General features: G+C 38.3%; 1 protein-coding gene across 5 annotated transcripts in view; it reads left to right on the top strand.

Moving 5' to 3' along the window:
- Positions 1-791: 791 nt before the first annotated feature.
- NAA35 (N-alpha-acetyltransferase 35, NatC auxiliary subunit) overlaps positions 792-27,514 on the top strand; it is a 99,849-nt gene continuing 73,126 nt past the window's right edge. For 2 of the 5 annotated variants that reach the window (XM_012463749.3, XM_012463711.2), the window contains exons 1-6: positions 836-918; positions 1,799-1,927; positions 13,596-13,629; positions 15,377-15,491; positions 16,380-16,454; positions 18,365-18,532. In XM_012463749.3, coding sequence (XP_012319172.2) covers positions 1,804-1,927; positions 13,596-13,629; positions 15,377-15,491; positions 16,380-16,454; positions 18,365-18,532 — 516 coding nt within the window. In that variant the 5' untranslated portion in view covers positions 836-918; positions 1,799-1,803. Of the gene's footprint in view, positions 919-1,798; positions 1,928-13,595; positions 13,630-15,376; positions 15,492-16,379; positions 16,455-18,364; positions 18,533-27,514 lie in introns of all 5 variants that reach the window. The other 3 variants (XM_012463740.3, XM_012463731.3, XM_012463722.3) reach the window with 3 other exon arrangements.

Genomic DNA, 27,514 nt, shown 5'->3' with positions numbered 1-27,514 from the left:
AGCCTCTGTATGAATATATGTTTTTGTTCCTAGGTAAATTTGTAGGCAATTACTGGATCATACAACAAGTATATCATTGTAATAAAAGATTGTAAGTTTTCCAAAGTGGTTATACCATTTTGCATTACCACCACCCACATACCAGAGGTCCAGTTGCTCTGCATCCTTGCCAACATTTGGTATTATCTTTTAATTTTGGGCCATTCTAAAGAATAGGTGGTGATAAAGATGTGCTTCTTACTTGTGCCAGTCTATTTATGTAACCCCATTTTAAAACTGGTAATTTTATTAATAAATTTTTAAAAATCAAAAACGTGAGAATCTGAAATTAACTGTCTGGCTTGACTTTGCAGATATTTTGTCTCTATGTTCCTTCAGGAAACTCCCAGGCGCTGTATAGGAACATAAATCCGTTGTCAGGCAGCAGTAGCACGTTGTTGGCAGCTTGGCTGCTCCTTCGTGCTCGCAACCACTAAGGTCTATGCGCACTTACACGGTTTCCCTCAGTCTTCGCGTCACCTTTCTAAGAAATTCCCAGAGGGCAGCGCAGAAGGGACGGGCTCTGAGACTCCGGGCTCCGCCTCTTTCCAGGAACCGCCCACTACCCTGGAATCCGACCGAGGGTGGGAAAAAGAAGGTAACTTCCGGTCTCGCGATCGTCTTTAATCTCGCGAGAAGAGAAGGCGGCCGCCATCGGCCGAACCGAGGCGTTGGCGAGGGAGGGGGTGTGGCTGGGGAGCGCGAAGTCCCCGGGAGTAAGGGGGAGGGGGCGGGGTCGCGCGCCCCGGGCGTACGCATGCGCGTACGCTGCCTGTCGGGCTGGGCTGAGAGGGGAGGGGGCGGCGGCGGCAGAAGCGGCGTCGCTATTTCCGTGGTCCGGACGGTGCGTGGCGGCGCGGGTGACCACGGGAGAAGTAGGTAGGGACCGCCCCTGTGGAGCCATTGAGACCCTCTCTCTCGTGTGTCAGAGAGCCGCAGCCCCCTGCGCGTGTGGCAGACCCTGGGGACCCCAGGTTACCCTGCGGCCCCGGCCCTCCCGCTGCGCGTCAGGTAGGAGCCGCGGGCTCCCAGGTGCCTGCTGTGGGCCGAGGCCCCGGCCTTGCCCGGTGTTACCAAGGCAACGACCCGGCACCGGACGTGCGCGCCCTTCCGCGCGGCGACAGCCCTGTCCTTGCTTCCGCGCCCGGTGGGACCGGGGCTGGGCCGGGCTGACCCGGGCGGGGCGGAAAGGAAGCGGGCGTCCGCTTCAGGTGTGCTTCCGTCCTAGGCCCGGCCGGTAGAACCCTGCGGTGCGCGCCTGCTCCTCATTCTGCCCGACGAGGCTGTGCCCGGGTCCGGGCCGGGCCGGGAGAGGTCCCAGCGAGCTCTGGCCAGGTGACAGGCTACCTTCATTGACTTCAGTAGTTGCTGCATGGGGTCCTGGGCTGCGAGAAGGGACCTTGAATAGTGCCTTGGTCATTTGTGGCTAGCTAGTAGTGAAAGTTGGAAGCTCTGGAATTGTTCTTTTCGGGCCAGGGATGAGATGGTTTGTGATTTTTCCTCTTAAATAGGAAGGCAAAGTGTTTATGGGCCCTGGTAGGTGGTGGGCTGATAGTAAATAAGCAGCAGGAGTGTTAATTGACGTGAGATTTGATTGCATTAAGGTTATTCTTTGCAGTACTTGTCTTTAGACTCAGAACTGAGTTCTGCTTAAAGAGTTTAGTAAGACTCATCCCATACTGAAACAAACACACATTTCTGCAAATAGGCTTGTCCTGAAAGCTACATCCTCTCTCTTACATCAGTATTAATTTTACAGGCATAATGGTTATGAAAGCTTCTGTAGATGATGATGATTCAGGATGGGAGCTCAGTATGCCAGAAAAAATGGAAAAAAGCAATACAAACTGGGTGGACATTACCCAAGATTTTGAAGAAGCTTGTCGAGGTGAGTCTGATTTTTGTATTAAGACGTTCAGTATCTGGGAGGGGTAAAATAAAATGACAATTGTGCTTTCTAAACTTACCTCATTAGATGAAATCAACAGGTAAGTGTGGTTTATTGAGTTTGTTAGCCACACTTTTTCCTGTATCCTCTAATTTTAAAGCAAGTGTATATTTGATACAGCATTAAATACAGATGTTGAGGCAGTTTTTTAAAATTGAATTTTTCTTGAACAGGTTAGAGAGTACATAGTAATTTCTAACTGTGGAAAATACTTTGTTAATCTAAAAGATGGTAGTATTTTTGTATATTTGAGGTTTCAGAATGATCAGATCACATCATTTCTTACTTAAGATCCTCCAGTGGCTTCCTGTTGCAGATAGAATAAAATCCAAACTCCTTCCCCATGGTCTATAAAATCTGGTCCCTGCCTGCTACTCAGGTTTCATTTATATGCCACTGCACCCGCCAGGCTTATTACATTCCAGTCACAGGTCTTTTTTTTTTTTTTTTAAATTCATGATACATCCAAGGTGGTTCTCCCAGGTGTTTGCATTTTTTGTTTTCTCCCTTTTAAATTGTTTTGCCCCTTGCTTTCACACAATTCATAAGTGTTACCTCTCTGGTGAGGACCTCAGAACAACCACTCATTTTCTCCTCTGCAGTTCCACTTCAGTTCAATCACTTTTTGTTTTCTTCATACAGCTTATCTTTTTTTTTTTTCACAAGCCATAATTTTCAATTATTTCTTGTTTATTTTCAGTCTCACTGGAATATAAGCTCCATGGGCAGAGATCATTTCTGTAACCCTAGTACGCAGAACAGTTCTTGGCACATGGTAAATTCAATAAATAGGAGTAAATGATCGGAGAAATGAAGATGATGGTTGGTTGAAGGGAAGGAGGAGCCTAGGGAGAGACTGAAGAACAAGAGAAAGGAACAAATACTAGAATGAGAGCTCGAACGTTAAAGAGAGGATGAGATGAAGGACATGGTAGAGAAATTAACTTGGGGAAAAGCATAGGGACACACTGAGACAGGAAGGACTAAAGTTAGGATGACTCTAAAGGTGTATTTCTAAGTGACAGAGGAGGACTGGTGAAGGAATTCACACCTGATGGCTTCTATTGTCTTAAGCAGCTTGGGTCTTTCAATGATAGGTGGGGTGTTTGAATAGTGCTCTGAAGGGAAGGAGTAAAGACTTGAGGCAGCTGCAGGTGGAAAGGGAGCCAGCTAAGTGTAAGCAAAATGGTAAATCATGTGCCACCCTTTGTTTTGAAATGCATGTCCAGTTCAATCACTTTTTATTGCCTCAGTGAGACAATGGAAAGAACGTGAGACTGGGGGTTGGGTGACTGCCCATATATGTCTATCTAAGGAAGAGAGAAGTATCAAGTTACACTGTAGTTTTTGTGTTCAGAGACCTTAGACTATTAAGTGGATTATATCTGTAATCTTGCACTGATTTTAAGTAATCTGTATTAGGGGGCTGTCATTAATGAACCTAAATAGGGAAGGTTTTTGAAGGATATATGGCTTGGGATGCGCCTTAAGGAGAGAGCAGGTTTTTGTAAGGGTAGGTGATAGAGTGATTCTAGACTGAGACGAACTATATGAGTCAGAGTTCAGTGAGGATTTTATGTTAGGGGAACAGTAAATAATTTTGCTTGGCTACAGAACAATTTTCAATGCCGGGAATTATAGAGGTTCTTTAGTGCCATTGGTGTTTTTTTGTTTGTTTGTTTGTTTAGTTTGAGCTTATTTTATAGGCAGTAGGAGTTTGTTAATGGTTTTGAGCATAAGATTAAAAGTGTATTCCCCTTGATGATCAGTACAATGGCTTGGACCCTGTAGAAGCTACTCTGTAGTAGCTTCTCAGTAATGTGGTGAGCTTTATAGTCAGCTATGGGCTGGAGTCCCATCTCTGTCACTTGTTTAGTTTCCTTGAAGTTTAATTAATCTGAGTCTTAGTTTTCTATTCTGGAAAGCAGAGCTTCTGCTTTAGAGAATTTTGGGGATTAAATGAGATAGTGAATACAAAGTACTGAATCTATTGTAGCATTCAATGATGGTAACTGTTTTTACTCAAGGTATTTGTTTAGAGTTGAAAACATAGAAGGTTTATCTACCAGCATAATTTATGATGGATTAGGATGAAAAGAGCCTGTAACCTTAGACAAGGTTTTGCACTCAGCCCAGGTTGGGGTGTTAAGGCCTTGAACTAGGCCTTGAGAGAATGGACTAGAAGGGTTACATATGAGAACAAATAAATCCATGTTGCTGGAGAGGTGAAAGAAACACGAGAGACGATGTGTTCCTTAAACTTTTCCCTTGGTGACAGCAGAGGAGCGTGAACACATACACTACTTCTAAACCTCTCCTTCCTAACTCTTACGGATGGAGTTCAAAATATCTTGTTCATAGCTACATGATATCTTTATAATTTCCTGTTTTATCTTAGAAATTCATGGAAAAGTTTGCATTTTACAACTTGTTTGTTTGAGGGAAACACATTTCATTTATGTTAAAGGTCTTTTGCTTCTCACATCTTCACATTAATTTGAGATGAGGCAGCTGTACAAAGTTTAATCCTGTGTCTTTGAATCCCCTGGGACATGATGTCCACCCAGGGTTTTTGTGTACCACGATTTGAAAACCACAGGTCTGCAGGATTTAGTCTCAGTGAAATATGACTTTAGAGGTCCTCTTAATTTTAGTCATGCCGCTTGCTTTCATGTGTACATTCTCTACTTGTTTTTGATTATAAGAAAAATTGAACCCAAGAAAGCAGTTTAGAATACTGGTGGGAGAGATGTTTTGATTTGCCTTCGACTTATGTCATAAATTAGACTTATTTCTTTGTGAAGGAACTTTGAGTGGGAGATGAAGTTTAATCTGTGCTCCACTGTGGATAGAGAGGGGGTGGCATGCCTTTTTGTGGCCAACATCATACCATCCTATTAACTCTTTCATAATTAGCTCTTGCACTGTGTCAAGTGGCAAAAATATGAGGTATCATTCTTGGAACTAAAAAAAAATTGATATAGAATTAATCTTCATATATAGATTTAGGACTAATGACTGTTGGCAGTTCTTGATCCTGTGGTATTTGTTTTCCTTTCTTGAAATAATCAGATTTGTAGTCTTGATTATGGTTTAGGCTTCTGTTCTAGTGGCTTTTAAAAACTAAATTTAAGACAGATATGATTACATTCTTTTAACTTGCAGGAATCTCTCCTCTTTGATGACAATGTAATGGCATTTGGCTAGACTCTGGTGATTTTTTTAGTACCATAAAATAGTCTGTATACTGATGACGAAGTTGTTTTTCATGCACATTTGTACGTATTCTTTTAGTGGCTCTTCAAAGTCCTGAATCAAATACAAACCTTTACCTTTCATGATTTCTTTTATTTCCTACTAGTTAGGTAGCACACATTCCCTATAACTACTTTTAAGGCTCTTATTTTTTCTTTTCTAAATTATTTGTAATTTCACCATTACTATTGTTTTGCCTGATAGGAGATACGTAATTATTTTAAGTAACACTCTAGGCTTTCTTTTTAAAAAAAAAAATTTATAAATTAATTTTTTTCTCTTTAGAGTTAGGGTGTCACTCTGTCACCCAGGCTGAAGTGCATGCAGTGCCACGACCATAGCTCACTATAGCCTTGACCTCCTGGGTTCAAGTAGTCCTCTCACCTTAGCCTCCTGAGTAGCTGAGACTACAGGCATGTGGTATGCCTGGCTTTTTAAAATTATTTTTTGTAGAGATGTTACGTTACGTAGGTTGGTCTCGAACTCCTGGCCTCAAGGGATCTTCTTAACTTCAGCTTCCCAAAGTGTGGGATCTTCTTACCTCAGCTTCCCAAAGTGAAGCTTCCCTTCACTAGGAAATGTCTAGGCTTTCCTTGAAGCTTCTAGGCTTTCATTTTCTAGGAAACCTTGCCTAATTTAAACCATCTCATTTTCTACCTGTAAAAAGTCTCTGATCTTCATATTCCATTTGGTTTTCCATATTTAGATGCTTTCTGAATTATAAACTCAGAACTTAGAAATTTGACTTAAACATAAATGATCATGTAGCATACACTGCTCCTTCTGCTGCCCACCAGATTCCCTTCTCCCACACTGTGGTTAGCAACATTCTCTCCTAGGATGATGGCACCAGTAATATCTGGAGCCCAAAAGTAATCCAAAACCTGCTATGGTGACTTCCATTCTTTTTATGTTTTAGTCTAGGAGGATATGGGCCCATCCTCTCATTCCATTTTCTTCTCTCTCTGATGGCTTAGTTTAAACTTGTCCAACCCACTGCCCAAGGGCTGCATGTGGCCCAGGATGGCTTTGAATGTAGCCCAACACAAATTTGTAAACTTTCTTAAAACATTACGAGATTGTTTTTTGTGATTTTTTTTTTTCTTTTCTCTTTTTATAAAGCTCATCACCTATCATTAGTGTTAGTGTTATTTTATGTGTGGCCTAAGATAATTATTCTTCCATTATGGACCAGGAAAGCCAAAAGATTGGACATCCCTGCCTTTATTCATTATTCCGTAGTCAGTCTTTATTCCTAGCACTGTTGGTTAAGGCCTTCCAGATTCTTTCATCTTCTTCAGTTCCTGCTTAGTACTTTAGGAAAATTCATTTTACACTTTGTCTTGCCTCTTGTAAAACCTGGGATGCTTAAACTTCTTGTTGCTCTTCCTTTCTTTTCTGTCTTATCTCACCTAGAACATTTGTAGGTGCTCAGTATGTATATTTGTTTTAGGAATGAATGAAAATTCTAAAGCCATGTTTCCTCAAACTGGAGAATATTTGGATCTAGGACTACAGAATTTTGAGAACCACTGTAGTACATTAAATGCTGTCATTTTGGGGGATTGCCTGTAACCAGGATAATTATGAATCACAAGCATGGAAACTGAAATTACATTGATACTTGATTATAATGTTATTATCTAGGTGATCTGGAATATTCTGTGATTTTTTTTTTAAAAGATTATCATTGAACTGATTACATAGTTTTAAAATTGTGGAAAAAATACAAATTCTTTGTGAAACTTTCAGTGACATCTTTTTTGCCTCCCACACCCTCATCTATGAATCCAATTTGAGAATCATTGTTCTAGGAATTTACTGTTTGTTAGCACTTTATTCTAAGAGGAAAAGGATGGATGGATGGAAATTGTCTCAGCAAAAGATCTAGGCAACCTATAAAATTGTTTTCCTTGCTCTATGCCATCTAGAATGTTATCAGAGGTGGGGCATGGGTGAGATGGCCAGCACTGGCATCTATGGATCACTTCAGATTAGTGGTTCTCAACTGGGGGTGGTTTTTCACCTCAGGGGACATTAATGTCTTGAGACATTTTTGATTGTCACAGTGTATGTGAGGTGGTGCTACTGGCATCTAACACGTACATGTCAAGGATACTGCTCCCCATTCAACACACAGGGCAGCCCCCACAAATAATTATTCTCCTGAAAATATCAATAATGCTGTTTAGTTCACTGTATTTAGATTACTTTCAAGACGTTTCAGCTATCATTTAACCTCTAACCCTGGATTCTTCAGGACAGGCACATGTGAATACTGGATGACTTAACACCCTTAACAATTAGCACTGACATAGAGCAAGCAGTGTGAATGGGACCTTTGATTCACTTTGATGCTCTTCTGCAGTGTTGAATGCATCTTATCAGATTTTTCCCTTAATCATTTATGGTGTATCTTGCTTCATCTTAGGAGCTTTAGTTAATAAAAAAGGAGTCCCTAGAAGATACCATGTTCTTCCTTTTAGTTGGTTATTTTGATATTTATCTTTATGGTTTTGGGTAGCATCCTTTTATTACTACTTTTTGATTCTCTTTGTCCCCAGTTTAGGCTATACCTATGGACTTAACCCCCTGTAATTATAGGTAGCTCCACTATGGATATGCAGATATTCATAGCTAAGCCAAGGAGTAAAACTATTACTACTTTTTCTTTCCTGCACAGTTCTACTATTTTGCACACACAAATTTTTACCCAAAAATTAGTGTACTTACCATTAATTCTACTTCAGACTCTTTACCAGTTGTCTAAATCTCCTTAAGACATTCAGACTCATTGGAGATCCAATTGGTTTCATCTCCTTATAGAACTTCATTCTCTATCCTCTTAACTGCAATCAAGGCTTCCTGCTTTTTGTACCTAGTGTGTAACGTCATTCTGAGATCTTCCTTTCATAATCAGCCTGGGGTGTCTTTTTCTCCCTTGTTATGATTGGACGTCATTATCATCTTCTTGAGTAAAGTGCATAGGAGATAAAATGTTTGGAGGCTCTTAATATCTGAAAATGTCTTTATTCTGTCCTCCCACTTGACTGATATTGTATCTGGGTGCCTTTGAGAATTTTGAAGGCATTGTCCATTGATCTTTTGCTATTAAGAAATCTGATGACATTCTGATACATGTGAAAGTTATATGTTGATACCTTTCTTTTTTTTTCTTTCTTCCTTTTCTTTTTTTTTTTTTGAGATGGAGTTTCGCTCTTGCTGCCCAGGCTGGATACAATCTCGGCTCACTCTAACCTCTGTCTCCCGGGTTCAAGCAATTCTCCTGCCTCAGCCTTTTGAGTAGCTGGGATTACAGGCACTTGCCACATTCCTAGCTAATTTAGTAAAGAGGGTTTCGCCATGTTTGCCACTGTGGTCTCGAGCTCCTGACTTGAGGTGATCCATCAGCCTCAGCCTCCCAAAGTGCTGGGATTACAGGTGTGAGTCACTGTGCCTGGCATTGATACCTTTCATACATAACTTTTTAGGATCTTCTGTTTGTCCCCTGTGTCCGGAACTGGAGCAGGGGACAAACAGAAGATCCTAAAAAGTTATGTTTGAAAGTGATCTGGAGCCTTTTCACTTTGATGCTTCAGTTCTAGGAAGCATCCTTGAATTAGCCCATTTGTTTTTCCTATTACTCTCCTTATGGAATGTCTGCTATTTGGATATTGAATCTCTTAGACTTGTTCTCTGGATTTTTTTTCTTATCCTTTCTCCCCTATTTTTCATATTGTTTTTCCTCAACTTCATCTTCCAAATCTGTCATTGCACTTTTCTGCTGTCATATTTTTAATTTTGAATCATTACAACTATAGCTTGAGTCCAGTTTTCCTCATATTGAATTTTTCCCTTTGCTCTTAGTGGTGTGAGCTGTATACTATTGAGCCTACTTAAGGCTTTAACATAAAAGTAGAAGTAACTTTAAATATTTATGTATCGGGATTTCTGGCTCTCTGGAATCCCCTCCCACATAGTGGTAGCTCTCTTTCCCCTCCTGGATTTCCCCTCTGGGGTCCCCTTCCACCCAGTGTGGAAGCTATCTTTCCTCTCTTGGATTCCATCTTTCTGGATTCTCTCACTCAGTGTGAGGAGAGTTTTCCTTCTCTGGTTTTCTCCGTTTGGGAACCCTTCTCACTCAGTGTGAAAGCGGCTTTTCTTTCTCTCATTCAGCGTGAGAGCTAGCTGTTTCTTTCTTTCTCCTTCTCCTTTTTCTCTCTCTACCTAAATAAATCACTTTTCTGCAACAATAACAACACAACAACAACAACAATAACTATATATATATATATATATATCATGTTACCTTTAGTTCAGTGGTTTGGTGACGTCTAAAATTGCTGGGATCCCCAAGACCTTTTTATAGGATATGGCGAGTTGAAACTCTTTGGTGGTTTAATACTAAGAAGGTATTTGTCTTTTTTACTCTTATTCTCTTAATAGTATATGGGGGAGTTGTTGAGAGACTCCATGATGCGTGATGATGTCATTGCTCTGATATAATGTAGAACATTATCCTTCTGATTAAATTTTTTTGAGAAATCCTGCCTGGTTGGATAAGGCCCAGTTTACTCAGTTCTCTAGTGCTATACAAATCATGATTCTATGTTCAATCATTCATGTAGTGGGGTGCTTGTACTCTGCTTCGTGAGTAAATTCTTAAGTTTACTGTCTACAAAGTTTAGTAGTGAGAGAGCTGATTACTGAAGTTCTTTTTTTTAAGAGATGGAGTTTTGCTCTTGTTGCTCAGGCTGGAGTGCAATGGTGCAATCTCAGCTCACTGCAACCTCTGCCTCCTGGGTCCAAGCAATTTTCATGCCTCAGCCTCCCAAATAGTTGGGATTACAAGCATGTGACCCCACACCCGGCTAATTTTGTATTTTTAGTAGAGATGGGATTTCACCATGTTCAGGCTGGTCTCTAACTCCTGGCATCATGTGAGCCGCCCGCCTCGGCCTCCCAAAGTGCTGAAATTACAGGTGTGAGCCACTGGGCCCAGCTTGATTACTGAAGTTCTAAGGAATCTTATGAGTCATTTAGTCTAACCTTTCATTTTACAGATGAGGAAACCAAGGCCGCGAGTGATTGACTTGCTCCTAGATCTGTGGGGTGTTTCTAAGTTTGATGAAGGTATTTGGTACCCAGATTTACCCTGATACATGATAGAATATTACAGCAGTTTCCAAACTTTTGGTCTTAGGACCCCATTATACTTTATGTAGATGTTTATTAGAATTTAAAACTGAGAAATTTAAAAAATATTCATTTAGAAACAATGATGGGCCAGGCGTGGTGGCTCACGCCTATAATCCTAGCATTTTGGGAGGCTGAGGCGGTGGATTGCCTGAGGTCAGAAGTTCAAGACCAGCCTGGGCAACACTGTGAAACCCCGTCTCTACCAAAATACAAAAAAATTAGCTGGACGTGGGACTGTAGTCCCAGCTACTTGGGAGGCTGAGGCAGGAGAATTGCTTAAATCCGGGAGGTGGAGGTTGCAGTGAGCTGATATTGTGCCACTACACTCCAGCCTAGGCAACAGAGCAAGACACCATCTATAAATAAATAAATAACCCATTGCATGTTAACATAAGTAACATTTTTATTGAGAAATTACTGTATTTTCCAAAACAAAAAATAATTTACAAAAGTAGAGTCGTTTGACATTTTTGCAAATCACTTTAATGTCTGGCATAATTGAGGGCAATTGAATGCTCATATTTGCTTCTATAATTCAGTCTGTTGCCACATGTTTTGATTGAAGTATATGATGTAAATCCGACCTCACCAAATATGTAGTTGAAAAATGGAAGACTCGTTAGATAATTTTGGATATTCCTCTTTGATACTCCAGTGAATGACTCTTTAATCCATGCCTGATTTTGTAACATGCATTGTCATTTGGAAAATACTGATTCAGTAAGTTATGCAGATCTTCCAATTTTTTTTTTTTTTTTTTGAGATTTTGAGACGGAGTCTTGCTTTGTCACCCAGGCTGGAGTGCAGTGGCATGATCTCTGCTCACAGCCACCTCTGCCTTCCAGGTTTAAGGGATTCTCCTGCTTCAGCCTCCTGAGTAGAGTAGCTGGGATTAGAGGCGTGTACTGTATTTTTAGTAGAGATGGGGTTTCACCATGTTAGCCAGGCTGGTATGGATCTCCTGACCTCAAGTGATCTGCCACCTTGGCCTCCAAAAGTGCTGGGATTATGGGTGTGAGCCACTGATCCCGGCTAGATCATCCAAATGTTAACATGTTTCATTGTACAATACTAAAAAACACTTTTGTTGTTATCACTACCAATACAGAAAGCTCTTCTAAGTGTTGGGAAATTGTTAGATATACAGTGGCAGATACATATTTTCCAAAATTTTAGTTTTTGCTTGAAAGCTCAAATTTTATCATTGGCAACAAACATTGTCAGTTTTTCTTGAAGTGACAGACTCATTTATTTTTTCTAAAAAAAATGCCACATTCTAAAGTCTGAATAACCATAGTCTGTCGATTGTTTTTGTTTTTTTCAAATAAAAGTAGTGTTTCATGATGATTGTGCAAGGTTTTTTTTTTTTTTTGAGATGGAATTTTGCTTATTTTGCCCAGGCTAGAGTGCAATGGTGCAATCTTGGCTCACTGCAACCTCTGCCTCCTGAGTTCAAGTGATTCTCCTGCCTCAGCATCCCCAGTAACTGGTATTACAGACGCACACCACCACGCCCAGCTAATTTTGTATTTTTAGTAGAGATGGAGTTTTACCATGTTGGCCACGCTGGTCTTGAACTCCTGACCTCTAGTAATCCATCCGCCTCAGCCTCCCAAAGTACTGGAATTAAACAGGCATGAGCCACCGCGCCTGACCCTACAGTATTATTTTTTTTTTTTTTTTTTTTTTTTTTTTTTTTGAGACGGAGTTTCGCTCTTGTTACCCAGGCTGGAGTGCAATGGCGTGATCTCGGCTCACCGCAACCTCCGCCTCCTGGGTTCAGGCAATTCTCCTGCCTCAGCCTCCTGAGTAGCTGGGATTACAGGCACGCGCCACCGTGCCCAGCTAATTTTTTGTATTTTTAGCAGAGACGGGGTTTCACCATGTTGACCGGGATGGTCTCGATCTCTTGACCTCGTGATCCACCTGCCTCGGCCTCCCAAAGTGCTGGGATTACAGGCGTGAGCCACCTCACCCGGCCTAAATGTAGTTTTAACATTGCAGACTCCTGGGTTCCCAGACCACTCTGAGAATTGCTGGATTACTAGTGTGTGTTCTGCTATGTTTTGCTGTTGTTGTTTTTGTTTTGTTAGAGATGGAGTCTCACTCTGTCACCCAGCTTGGAGTACAGTGGCACAATCTCGGCTCACTGCAGCCTCCACCTCCTGGGTTCAAGAGATTCTTCTGCCTCAGCCTCCCAAGTAGCTGGGATTACAGGCACCCGCTACCACACTTGGCATATATTTGTATTTTTAGTAGAGATGGGCGTTTATCATGTTGACTAGGCTGGTCTCAAACTCCTGACCTCAAGTGATCTGCTAGCCTCAGCCTTATTGTTGTGTTTTTATACATGATTCTTACCTGTTTCAGTACCTGGAACTGTTAAAAATTAGTGTTATTTAACTAACAATTGGCTAGGGAAAATTGGCTAAAGTTTTGAAAACTGCTTGTTTACACCTTCCACAGGATTTGGCCGTCAATATTTGATCTACTTAGCATGTTATAGAAGTGATTTCTGACTTACCTGCATATTAAAATCATCTGGAGTACCCTAAAACCACTGTATAGGTTCCAACTCTAGATTGCATTGGTTTGGAATGCTGCTTAGACTTTGGGATTTAGAAAGTTTCCCAGTTGACTAATAGGCAGCCAAGGTTGAGGACCACTGCTTTATAGGGATTGAACACCGTTTTGATTAGCTGTTTACTCAAGTGTTTTCTACATTATTTAAATAAAATAGGATTTAAAAAAATGTTTTTGACACTGTTACTGGAACAAAAGAAAATTAGATTATGGTAAAAAGTGGTTTAAAAACAAGTTGAGATGTAGTCAGTTCTGTGTAAAAGTTTGCTTGAGGAGATAGACTAGTGATTTTAAAATGGGGTTGGTAATTCTGATTAGAATATCATGGCCTGTGATGGGTCACTTATTCTCAGAAGTTTTATTTTTTTTCCTAAAACACTTGATTTATAGTATTCTTTTGTATTTACACAAATACTACATATAATACATGTTAGTAATTGAGTAGAAATAAGTATTTCTTAGAAAATGAATTTTAAAGTAATACAAGCACATTTTTTCAGGTGCTAATGTCTTTTTTCTTAGAATTAAAAGTTAAATGTAAATATATTCAAAGATTTTTCTCTTTTTTTAGAGTTAAAGTTGGGAGAACTACTTCATGATAAGCTGTAAGTATTTATGTGTCCTTTGAAAATAGTGTAGTGTAATATTTCAATGTTTTTTTCTCATGTGGAGTAATATTCCTTGCAGTTTGAGTAAATCTACATTTCAAAATTGTAAAAATAAAACTAATTATAAATATATTTTTAACTGTGATGACCTATTTTGGGGCAGCTGACCCTAGTTGTGATGTGAAACGGTTGTACCTAGGGAAACTGTGACTTATGGGCCTTTCCTTGAGAGCAGATGTACTTAACTGAATATGGAATTTCTTGAAGAAAAGGTATCAGTTGTATATCATATGTGATAGGTTGGTTGGTAACCAGAAATTGGGTGACTGAGTCCCTAGATAAAAGTAAATGAGAATCCCTTTGTCTTAGTCAGTTTAGTGTTGTTGAAACAGAATACCTGAGACTGGGTAATTTGTAAAGAGGTTTATTTGGCACACAATTCTGATGACTGGAAGGTTCAAGATTGGGCACCTGCATCTATTGAGAGCTTTACGCTGCTTCAACTCATGGTGGAAAGCAGAAGGGGAGCAGCAGGGAGTGACATGTGGTGCAAAAAGATCACGTGGTGGGGGAGGATGCAAGAGAGAGAAACTGAGGAAGTCAGACTCTTTATAACAACCCACTCTCTTGGGTAGTCTCATTGACCCTTGAACAGCTTGGGAGTTGGGGTGTTGACCCTCTCCCTCACAGTCAAAAATTCATGTATAACCTTTGACTCCCCCAAAAACTTAACTACTGGTAGCCTACCGTGACTGGAAGTCTTACTAATAACATAAACAGCTGATTAACACATATTTTGTATGTCATATGTGCCATATACTGTATTCTTACAATAAAGTAGGTAAAAGAAAATGTTACAAAGAAAATCATAAGGAAGAGGAAATATACTTACTCTTCATTAAGTGGATCATCATAAAGGTCTCCATCTTTGTCATATTCATGTTGAGTAGGCTGAGAAAGGAAGAGGAAGTTAGTCTTGTAGTCTCTGGTGGCACAGGTGCAAGAAAACCTTTGTCTAAGTGGACTCATGCAATTCAAACACGTGTTTAAAGGGTCAACTGTAATTCATTCCAGGGAGAGCAAGAACTCACCTCCCTGGGAGGGCATTAATCTGTTCAGGGGAATTCTCCCCCATGCCCCAGTTACTTTCCACCAGATCCCACTTCCCAACACTGCCACATCGGGGATCAAGTTTTAACGTGAATTTTGGTGGAGACAAACCGCATTCAAACCATAAGACCCTGGAAAAACAGAAATACTAGTTCGTGTTTATATGCCCATATGTAGCTCCAGTTCCTATACTGCCATGGCCAGGCTCAATTTTTAAGATTAGGAATATGAAACATTGAACTAGTAAGTAGACAAGATTCAACATTGTGGGTGGGGGGAATGGCAGGTAGAATCTGAAATACAGTTCTCCTCAAATTTTAGTGTGTGTCAGAATCATATGGAGGGCTTAATAAAGCGTAGATTGCTGGACTACCACCCCGAGAATTCTTTATTAGGTCTAGTGTGAGACCACAGAAATCTTTTTTCTTCCTCATGGTGCATGTAAAATAATTTGAGTGGCAAGTACATTAAATAATTTTTATGTCAATGGACAGTTAATTGAAATAGAAGTATTAGCAAGTTGGGCAGATTACGTAGAATAGTTATTAAAAGTAGTATAATTTTATATCACTGAAAATATGAATAAGCTTAGTGGCTGAAAAACAATTTGTGGGCTCATTTTTTTTATTTGCAGATTTGGTCTTTTTGAAGCCATGTCTGCTATTGAAATGATGGATCCCAAGATGGATGCTGGCATGATTGGAAACCAAGTTAATCGAAAAGTTCTCAATTTTGAACAAGCTATCAAGGTAGTCGCCATTGTACTTTTTGTGTTTCCATTTATCTTTTGTTATTTCATGTTAAAACATTGTGCTTAATAGTGAAATGAAAGTTGTATTAATTAAAGTATATTTCCTTCAAAGCATCTCAAGTATATAAACAAGAATTAGTTATAAACTTTTAGTTATATATCTCTATTAGAATCTGAAAAATTGAGATCTTCATTAAAACCTTGCTCTAAATTTGTGCATTTGTGTACTTTTAAAATTAATTTTTGAAAGCATTTGGCTATCTATTCAAATATCAGGAAAATTGGCTTGGGAATTAAATTTTGTATATTAATATGTTAATACATAGAAGTAAATTTACACAAGGAAAATACTTGTTGTGAAATTAAAATTGCTTTAGAAATTCATTTATACTTGCCATAGAGTTTGATTTTACATATTTTATGAAGAAAGATTTGCTAAGCAAATGGATATGGTAGACTTATAGGAAATGTAGTTAACCAACTTAAGAGAAGTGTTTTAAATAATCTTTATTTAGTTTTCTAAGTAGTTTTGGGTCATTAAAATGATTTATATTAATGCTTAAAGTTGGTTTGAACTGTGCTTTTAAAATACTTGTTGATATTTGGCTTTTCATTTTATGTGAAGGCCTTTATCATTTTGATTTTTCTTACTGAAAACCCGAGATATATTGTTTTTACAACTATTATTTGTCAATTAAAAATTTATAAGATGTATAGTTTTTAAGAATACAGAGTTAATTTGGTATGATAGTTTTATCAGATAAGATAGTATTTGCATAGAATTGTTTTTAAATATTGAAATCTAAAATGCTACTATATATAGCATATACTATACATAAATTTAAAAAAATTTCTGCTTATATGTCACGTTCTTCCTCCCTTTTAGGATGGCACTATTAAAATTAAAGATCTCACCTTGCCTGAACTGATAGGGATTATGGATACATGTTTTTGCTGTTTGGTAAGAATGGAAATAAGACTATTGGTTAGTTTGAAAACTGTGATTTACCTGAATTTTGTGATTTAAAAAGCCTATACACTAATGCTGAGTTCGAAATAAATGTAATACTGGGCCTAGTAAAGATGTGCATAAGAATTGCAGGCCACGTAATAGCATTTCATCTTGTCATCTACTTGATTTTACTTTCTAATTTTCTGGGTGAAGGGATATTTTCTTTTAAGTGAAGATAATATCACAGCCATTGTTCGTAGCACCCTTTTCATTCTCAAGTTACTCAAGAAATAAGTCTGTAATTGGAAAGTTTCATAAATAAGCATGAAATTGAAACAGCTATACAATGGCTTTGGAGAGATTTTTTTTTTTTAATCTAGGATAAATTGTAAACTGGCCATCTTCTGTGAAGAAAATTTTTTAGTGATTTGGATATGCTGAATTATGTCTTCCCTATAAAGTATTGTTTGTGGAGAAATTCTCATTTGTACTGCGTTCTACTGCCCCCTGCTTTCTGACTATCCCTTTCTTTTTAAATTGACATTAAATCATTGTCCTTAGAAATGCGTAAAATTTATTCATTTGTTCATTCAACATTTATTGATTGCTAGTATGTGTAATTAGGTGTTTTATATGTATAGTTTTCACCTATGTTTTACATGAGCTTTATCAGATATCTGTATTATCTTACTGCCTATGACATTGCTTGGAAGGGGCCTAGCCAGAATTCTAATCCTGATTCTTCATCTTCTGAAGCTGTCTCTCAAAGATTTCTTTATTACCTTTTAGCAGTTTACAGTCCTAGTGGGCGGAGTAAAGAAAGGAGGTAAAGGATTGCTGGTAACAGACATGTGAAGAAATAACATGTAAATGCTTTTATAATGGTGCTGTGGGAACAGAGAGGAGGAGTTAATTACATCTGAGAAGTAAGAAAGGCTGTGTAGAAAGGAAGTGATACTGGTATGAGGTACTGAAGAATGGTAGGCGTATGATAGGAAGATTCACGGTTTAATAGACAAAGAGGCTATATTGCATGGGCATGGCAATGTGAAAATGTTCATTTTGGAAATTCATAGATGCTTAAGGCTGAAGTCTGGCAGGGAGCCAAGTAGGAATGTGGGAATAGTAGAGAGTAGTGGAGAAGTCAGGAAGGGTAAACAGAGCGAAGATTATTGCCAAAGTTGAGGAACTATTCTGTGAGACTCTTGGGACTGTACTTAAAATTTTGGACTTTAAAAGGCAGATGGATTTTAGTTTGGAAAGTCTCTCTTCTGCATACTAGTTAATACCAAATATACACCTTAATTACAAAGTTTTTCACAAACATTTGTCATTTTGCAATGCAGTAGTATATACTTTGTTGCAGAATTCTTGGGCTTTAGTGTAAAAATAACTATAAACTTGGGCAAATGATAACTCTTACTCTGTTTCTTTACATGTAAAAAGAGAAAAATACCACCTTTCTCAAAGTGCTAGGAAAAAATGAGATAAAATATATGAAAATAACCTAGCATATTTTGGACAAAGTGGTTACCCAATTTTGCCTAATGTTGGTATTCCCAACCTCTAGTACATGATGCCGGACATATAGTGGGCACTCAGTAAAATAGTCTAACATCTCTGGTTGGGAGTATTAAAGATGGGAAGCAGAAAAATTTCTTTTGGGTGCTACATAAAGAGACAATCTTAGTTTCATTAATCTCTAACATATTATGCAACCTTATTTATATACGACAATGATTCCCATAGAAACTTGAAAAACGTTAATTAATGAAAGTGAATTCTAACTTGTCTTTTTTTAAGTCTTGTGATTAATCTTATTTGGGTCTATGGTGCTCTGGCCTTTGACTCTAGAATCAATTTAGACTTTGCAGACTCAGTTAATCACCTTAATTATGTACTCTTTTGTTTCTTTATAGATAACATGGTTAGAAGGCCATTCGTTGGCACAGACAGTATTTACGTGCCTTTACATTCATAATCCAGACTTTATAGAAGATCCTGCTATGAAGGCTTTTGCTCTGGGAATCTTGAAAATCTGTGACATTGCAAGGGAAAAAGTAAATAAAGCTGCTGTTTTTGAAGAGGTAAGATTTTGTAATCTGAGAATTCCTTGGCCAGGTGTGGTGGCTCATGCCTGTAATTCCAGCACTTTGGGAAGCCAAAGTGAGCAGATCAGCTGAGGCTGGGAGTTTGAGACAAGCCTGGCCAACATGGTGAAACCTTGTCTCTACTAAAAATACAAAAATGAGCCAGGTGTGGTGGTATGTGCCTGTAATCCCAGCTACTTGGGAGGCTGAGGCATGAGAGTTGCTTGAACCCAGGGGGAGGTTGCAGTGAGTTGAGATTGAACCACTGCATTCCAGCCTGGGCAACAGAGCAACAAAGCAAGACTCTGTCTCAAAAAAAAAAAGAATTCTTAAAGTTCATTGACTGCCTTATTCACTGTGAAGTATTTAAATGATTTTATGATATGTACTTTTGTCTACATGTATAGTTAAAAACAGTTTTAAAAAGTAATGCTCTTGCCATTATAGATATATTTGGGTAAAGTAATTCAGTCCTCTCCAAGAAGGGCTTTCATCTTAGCATATGTTCTTTTTGTCAGTACCATTCATTGAGTATCCGTATGTGCAGAGTACTGTTTTTGGATGTTGTGGGGATTCCCAGAGAAAAATGAAAGAGACAGCCCTTGTCCTCAAGTCTCTTAAAAGTTATAACACAAAAAGAGAGCTAAGGAGAACAAAAGAATATTTTAGGCTATAGACATTTTCCTCTAGTTTGTCCTAAGTGCCTCACCTGAGAAAGTATTTTGAGTTTTAGACATAGATTTTTTTCCCCTTTAGCATAAAAAGTAAGCTTTCAGATGCTAATAATTTTAAGGGAATTGCATCTCAACCTAGGATTACAAAAAAAAAAAATTGTAAGGGAAAATGTGTTAGCATTTGAAATTATTGATAACTAATTATTTTTTTTTTTTTATTTTTTTTTTTTGAGACGGAGTTTTCGCTCTTGATACCCAGGCTGGAGTGCAATGGCGCGATCTCGGCTCACCGCAACCTCCGCCTCCTGGGTTCAGGCAATTCTCCTGCCTCAGCCTCCTGAGTAGCTGGGATTACAGGCACGCACCACCGTGCCCAGCTAATTTTTTGTATTAGTAGAGACAGGGTTTCACCATGTTGACCAGGATGGTCTCGATCTCTTGACCTCGTGATCCACCCGCCTCGGCCTCCCAAAGTGCTGGGATTACAGGCTTGAGCCACCGCGCCCGGCCTGATAACTAATTATTTTTGTTAAATTCTTCTGTTGAAACCGCTGTTTCTTTTTAGTGCTGTTGCTGGTCCAGAATAAATTTCTTAGGATTCAACAATGGTTCAGTGTATAGTATGTAAAACTTTTTTCAATTTATACTGTGTATGTGAGAATAATAAAATATATACCCAATATGTTTGTCCATATTTGAAGGTATGACTTTTTTGGGGAGTGGGGGACAGAGTTTCGTTTCTGTTGCCCTGGCTGGAATGCAATGGCATGATCTCAGCTCACTGCAACCTCCGCCTCCTGGGTTCAAGCGATTCTCCTAGTAGCTGGGAGAATCAGCCTCCCTAGTAGCTGGGATTACAGGTGTGCACCACCATGCCCAGCTAATTTTGTGTTTTAGTAGAGACCCAGTTCCACTATGTTGGTCAGGCTGGTTGCGAACTCCTGACCTCAGGTGATCCACCTGCCTTGGCCTTCCAAAGTTCTGGAATTATAGGCGTGAGCCACCACGCCTTTCCATATGGCTTTGTGAGTTGTTTATGAAATAGCGTCTACTTTTTATACAGTCATTGGTTATTTACAGGTTTGTATTGATATGAGTATCATTATGGAAAATCTTATCCATTTGGATGACATTTTTAAAAGATTAGTTTGAGTTAGAAGAGACATACAGATTATTTTAAATACTTGTATTTTCAAAGTACAACTAAAAGAAAATCAGTGAGGCAGAGAAAGGATTCTTTGGACAACAGTGCATGAATGATTGATTAGCACCCTTGAAAGTTACTTTATCATCATTTCATATCAAAATTTCAGATAGCCGAAATGCATTAAGTATGAAAAAGTTATTTAAAAATCAGGAGAAGATCGTTCACAGAAAATAAAATGGCCTGTAAATGTAAGATGTTTAACCTCACTTTAATGCAAATTAAAACTGAAATATCATGATTTTACCCGTTGTTGGCAAAAATTAGAAATTTTTTATAAGGTTGATGAGGATGGGAAAACAGGCACTCAAATACTCTGTGTGTGTGTCTATGAATGATACGCTTGGTTATTATTTTCCACTTTTTAATCTTTTTTCAAAATTTTTTATTGGGGAATAATTTCAGATTAACAGCAATTATGGTAACCAGCACAAAGAACATATAATTTGTATACAGATTCAACTACTGTTAACATACTGTCCCATTTGCTTTTTTCACTTACGCACATGCTTGTGTGCATGCTCGCTCCCATGTATATATGTATGTATGTCTTTTCCTGGACTGTTAGTAAGTTGTGCCCATTACAGCTTTCTTCCACGTGACACTTCAGTGTGCTTCTCTGAAGAAAAAGGGCACTGTCCTACAGAATCACAACACAATTATCAACTTCAGCAAATCTGTAATAACAGTGCACTATTCAGATTCCGTTTCTGTTAATTCCATTTCTGTTAATTCTTCTCAGTGTTTTTTCCCCTACAGCACAGGATCCAGTCTAGAATTATGTCCTGCATTTAATTGCATATCTCTGTAGTATTCTTTAAGCTACATCAGTATCTTAGCTTTTCTTTGTCTCCATTGACGTTGATATTTTTGTGAACACAGCCTTGTCCTGCTTTTCATTTCTTAATAGGCTATGCCTCACTTGGGTTTATCTGTTTTTTCCTTATTATTATATTTAGATTGTGGAATCTTGGCTGGAATACAACATATGTGATTTGTGTTTGTCAGGGTGTCACATCTGGAGGTATGCAGTCTGTCTGCCCTTCAATGGTGATATTATTTTGATCAGTCCATAAAGATTTTGTCTGATTACCATATGGTTACTGTTTTTTTTTCCCCCCTTTGTTTTTAAGCAGTCTTGGGATATACTTTAAGACCATAAAAATATCCTACTGACTAAAGTCTCTCCTCTTAGATCGAACATCTATTGATGGTGCTTGCCTGCACTAATGTTTACTGTGATGGTTGCAAAATTTGTATTTTTTTATTTTAGTACACTTTCCACATTGATCAGTCAGCCCTTGACATTCTTCTCTACAAGACTTATACTTTTTTGATGGGAGTGTAAACTCTTACAACTTTAAAAAAGAGCAATGTTGCGATATCTGTCATAATCTAAAATGCACATCTTGACTCTGCAGTTTCAGTTCTAGCACTCTATCCTACAAATATATTTGTGTTTGTACACAAGAGACCTATGTACAAGGACATTAATTATAGAATTGTTTGTAGTAACTAGTCTGGAAACTACCTCAGTGTCCATCAGTAGGAGACTAATTGAAAGATGTCACATTCATACAATCAAGTATTTTGCTGCTGGCCAGATGTGGGGGCTCATGCCTATAATCCTAGCACTTTGGAAGGACGAGGTGGATGGATGGCTTGAGCCCAGGAGTTTGAGGCCAGCCTAGGCAACATCTCGAGACCCTGTCTCTACAAAACTTAGCCAGGTGTGGTGGTGTATACCTGTAGTCTCAGCTACGAGAGAGGCTGAGGTTGAAGGATCACCTGAGTCTGGGAAGGTCAAGGCTGCAGTGAGCTGTGATTGTGCCATTGCACTCTAGTTTGAGTGTGGAGTGAGACACTGTCTCAAAAAAAAAAAGGATTTTACTGCCTTTAAAAAGGAGATCAATTTTAAAAAATTGAAGGAAAAAAGGTCGATTTATGTGTAGAGATAAAGTTGGATTTCTAAAGTGAGGAAACTCAGGTATAGTAAAGCATGTATGTAGCTTGCTACCACTTTTTTCTTTTTTGAAAAGGGAGATAGGGGCCGGGTGCGGTGGCTCACGCCTGTAATCTCAGCACTTTGGGAGGCCAAGGCCAGTGAATCATGAGATCAGGAGTTCGAGACCAGGTCTTGAGGGCTGGGGTATACACTTGTTTGCTCTTTTGGGATTTTTATGGTGTGTCTGCATTATTTTGTTCCTAAATAAACTAAAATAAGTTTTTTAATAACAGAAGAAATTATAATTGAATTTTATTTTTAGAAGGTTCCACTTTGTTACCCAGGCTGGAGTGAAGTGGCATGATTGTAGCTCACTGGTAGCCTTGAACTCCTATGCTCCAGCAATACATTGCCTCAGCCTTCCAAGTAGTTAAGACTACAGATTTGAACCACGACACATGGCTATTTTTTAAATTTTTTGTAAAGACTGGATTTTGCTTTGTTGGCCAGGCTGGTGTTAAACTCCTGGGCTCAAGTGATGTTCCCACCTCAGCCTCCCAAAGTGCTGTCTGGAATTAGAGCCATGAGCCCTAGCACCTGGCTTGTACTTGAACATCTATTTGTATTCTGGATGAAGGACTTACTAGGAAATGGGAGAAATCTTAAAAGAAGAGACTAACAGGACAAGAGTGATAGAAAAACTTTTAGGAAAAATAAAGATACAAAGATAATTGATTTTTATGAATTATGTTAAAATAAAGTATACACTCAGGTCCAAATGAATAAATGGGCAATAAAATAAGTTGCTTATTTAGTTATGAAGGAAGGTTATCAAATGGCTATAACATTTTTAAAATTTAGCTTCACTGTAATCCAGGAAATATAAATAAAAATGAGTAGTTTGATTTTTTCTTTTTTTTTTTAACCCCACCCTCTTCTTGATCTCAGATTTCCCAGCTCCTGGAATTGATTCATTTTCATCAATATAATTTTAAAAATGAAAATGTTCAATGTTGGCAGGGGTGCAGTAAGTTAACACTTGAGTTTTTACTAGTGGGAGTACATTAGCATAGCTGTCTTGGCAAACAGTTTAATAAAATGTATATCAAGAATCTTAAAAATACTGGTATCATTTAAACTAGTTATTTCACCTCTATAACTCAGCCTTAAATAATTAGGCCAGGCATTGAGCCTCACGCCTATAATCCCAGCACTCTGGGAGGCCAAGACGGGCGAATCACCTGAGGTCAGTAGTTTGAGACTAGACTAGCCAACATGGTGAAACCCTGTCTCTACTGAAAATACAAACATAGCTGGGCATAGTGGCATGTGCCTATAGTCATACCTACTTGGGAGGCTGAGATGAGAGAATTGCTTGAACCTGGGAGTTGGAGGTTGGAGTGAGCTGAGATTATACCACTGCACTCCAGCCTGGGTGACAGCGAGACTTCATCTCAACAACAGTAACAAAAAAGGAAGTAATTAGAAATGTGGGCACTTTATGCCGAAATATGTTAACCAGAGTTTTCAGTAGTGAACAATTGACCCAACCAGAATGCCACCATTAGGGTTCTGGTTGAAATAAATTATGGATAATTTATTATCCATAATTATGTATATTAAGTATGTAGTTATTAACATGATGAAAGAGTGCTTAATAACATGGAGAAATGCATATGTCAGAAGGTTAAAAAAAGCAGCATTGTAGCCAACTATGTAAAAATAAAACTGGAAAGAGATTAATCCAGAAGTTTGCTCCTGGGCCAAAAGATTCTATTTTCTTCATTTTGCTAAATATTTCAGATTTTCCAGATAAGTTTGTTTTAGTCTTATATAATTAGAAAAACATACTGATGACCTAGTAAAAACTCTTCAAGAGACCTAGTGATGAATAAGAAAGAATGGTTTATAATTAGCAAATTATTTATTTTAATTGAATGTTTCTGGAGTTCCTAGCTGCTGGTGTATTTTGACCTCAGGTATGTCTTTGATCTGGAGACATTTTCAGGTTTCTTTCTTAACATCTTGCTTACATGTGCAAAATGGGAACCCTGTCAAAACACTTTTCCTTTGCATTCTGTGTCTTGTAATATCGTACTGCAAGTGTTATCTTTGATTACCTCTTTCCTCTTACCCCCTACATCCAGGTTATTTTGCTTTGGCTTGCAGATGCCTCGAATCAGGACACTGTTTTTTCTTTTCTCTCATCCTTTTTGCTTTAGTTTATCAACTTTAGATTTGGCTTCTTTGGAGAAACTTTGGAGAGTTTCTGAACTCTTCTCTCTGGTCCAGTGTTTTCTTTCTAGTGCATTCTCCATGTGACCACCAGTTATCTTCCTAAAAACAGGTATCCTCATCATATTTGCTGTGTGAAAATTTTAAGTGGGGTGTGCGTGTATGTACATTTTAATAAAAGTACTAATACTCGTATGTAGTTTAATAAGTTAAATAGCCTACAAGACTTACGAGGAGAATCACCTTAATTCTTATTTTTAGCCAGATCCTTTTAAAAAGGGATACACACAGCCTGGACAACATAGCAATACCCCATCTCTACAAAAAAATAAAAAATTTAGCCAGGCATGGTGATGTGGTCTCTGCTCTTTGTTTTTACAGTTCCATATTATTTTCGTATATCTGGATAATCTTAAATGCTAACTTCTAGATTTAAGGATTTTCTAACTTTAGCTATGATAATCTTAGAATAGATCAGAATATATCATATATTGCCCCTGCCCTTGCCCCAAATCGTTATGCAGCCTTGATATTACTGTGATTATGTAAATATTAATGAGAGATGAGCCAAAGTGGTATATGCTTATATACTGTCTCTTCTTTTTTATTTGCTTAGTTTTCTATGTACTTCTCCCCAGTTTTTTTTTTTTTTTTTTTTTTTTGCCCATTATTGTGAAACCTATCAGGTAATCTGTCAGTTGTATATATTTTTTTGAAAACGCTCCTCTTGAAGTCTTCTTGTTCTCTAGTTTCAGGCTGCATCACTTGTGTTCTAGGCCCACTACACAACTGTGTCATTGTAGTTTTTTGTTATTTGTTCTCCTAGGAATTTATTTCCCTCTCTGTTTTGTTAGGTCCCTTGTTATCTGGCCCACATGCCTTTATTATTTTGCTTGGTGGAATATCTCCAGCTCTTCAGAGAGGCAAGAAGGTAGATTTTAAGACCTGGTATGTCTTAAAAAAAAAAAAAAAAGTTTCCCCTACCCTCACATTTATTTGGTAAGTTGCTATTTGCCATATAAATAGAAGTAGTCTTCCCACCTGTCTACATGTGCCCTATGTTCTTCTGCTTTTGTGTTATGTAGATGGATCTTCTTTATTCTTAAGGGTGATAACATCTGCTTGTGCATTGATCTCATATTCTATCTTCAAAGGTATTACTCTAGCAATTGTCTCCTGTGTTCTTTGCATAATGAATTTACCCCTCTGCTAGATCATCTACATCAGCTTACAAATGTGCTTTATATTACTCTTGTTAAATCTATCATTTCTTAGCGTAATATTGTCCTTCATCTTCTGCACGTACCTTAATTCTTCTTTTCAGCCAGATCCTATTTAAAAGGGGTACACACAGACTGGGAAACATAGCAAGACCCTGTCTCTACAAAAAAATAAAAAATCTAGCCAGGCATGGTGATGTGGTACACCTCTGTAGTCCCAGCTACTTGGGAGGCTGAGGCAGGAAGATCACTTGAGCCCAGGAGTTTGAGACTATGGTGAGCTACAATTTCCACTCCATTCCAGTCTGGGCAGTCGAATGACCCTGTCTCTTTTTTTAAAAAAAATGTGTTTATACTCACTGTCACTGGTTTTCTTCTTTCTCTCTCTGCTTCAGTCAGGCTTTACACCTTTCACCAAAATTACTGAGTCACAGTCATCAAAGACCTCAGTGTTAAACCCAGTGGTTAGATTTGGTCTTAAACTTGAATTATCAGCAGATTTTGACCTAGTCATCACTCTATCCTCAAAACACATACGTTGCTTGGCCTTTAAGATGCTTTTCTTTCCTGGTTTGCTACCTCACTGGTGGTTCTTGTCTGTCATCTCATTCGGTAAACCAGAACCATACAATAGAAAAACAGTGTAAGCCACATGAATAGTTCAATTTAGTGTTCTAGTGGCCATGGGTGAAAATAATTTTAATGCTATATTTTATTTAACTCAGTATATCTAAAATATTAATGTTTTGGCTGCATAGTATTTTGTGAAGAGTACAGTTTTTAAATAATTATTTCTGGCAATCATCAAATGATGCTAAAACTACTGGACAAAAGTATAATGAGACACAGGATATGTACCTAGTCTCAAAATATCTTTCTACCAGATACTTATTAATTATAAAAGGAAAAATGATAACTTTGTCATGGAGAAAGTTGGCATATAGCACCTTAGTTAAGTGGCCAGTATTATCAGTAATTGTACAGATTGATATATGCCTACTGATACAGTGCTCTGGGAAGGACACAACATCACTTCTGTGATATTCCTATCAAATATGATATAACTATTAATCTTGAAGAAACATCAGGCACACCCATTACTGAGGGATATATTACAAAATGACTGTATAGTACAAAGTACTATTCAAAATATGCTACTTTGAAGTACCGTTTGAAAACATACTTCAAAATGTCAGATGCGAACGTTAAGGCAGAGGAAATACCCCAGATTAAAGGAGGTTAGAGACATGAATTTCTGTATTTGGTAATTGTACTGTGGTTATGCAAGAAGAAGATTTTGTTTTTAGGAAATCACACTAAACTATTTAGAAATAAAGGGGCATCATAGTCTGCAACTTAATCTCAAAGGTTTCATATTGTCACTATCATAAGCACTAACCTGTTTGTTGATACTCGCAAACTCTGTCTTCTCTCCTGTTAAGATGAAAGTATTCCTAAAAACAGTCTAAGCTCAGCTCCTCCACTTATGTTCCGGATTCCATACCCTTTTGCCTACTACAGTTAATAAATCTTTGTATTGCATTACTAGTCCCTCTTTCATTACTCGAGTACTCTTACTGGCATGTAAACATTTTTTACATTCATTTGAAAACACCAGTTTCCCTGATCCCATGGCTTCTTGTATCTGCAATCCCATTTCTCAGCTACTCACCATGATAAACTTCTTTAATGATTTGCTTA

This window comes from Aotus nancymaae, unplaced genomic scaffold, assembly GCF_030222135.1.
Source record: "Aotus nancymaae isolate 86718 unplaced genomic scaffold, 86718_ANA_hifiasm-v0.15.2.pri h1tg000041l, whole genome shotgun sequence".
Lineage (NCBI taxonomy): Eukaryota > Metazoa > Chordata > Mammalia > Primates > Aotidae > Aotus > Aotus nancymaae.
Note: the sequence above shows the minus strand (reverse complement) of the source record. Positions and strands in the feature narration are given on the sequence as shown.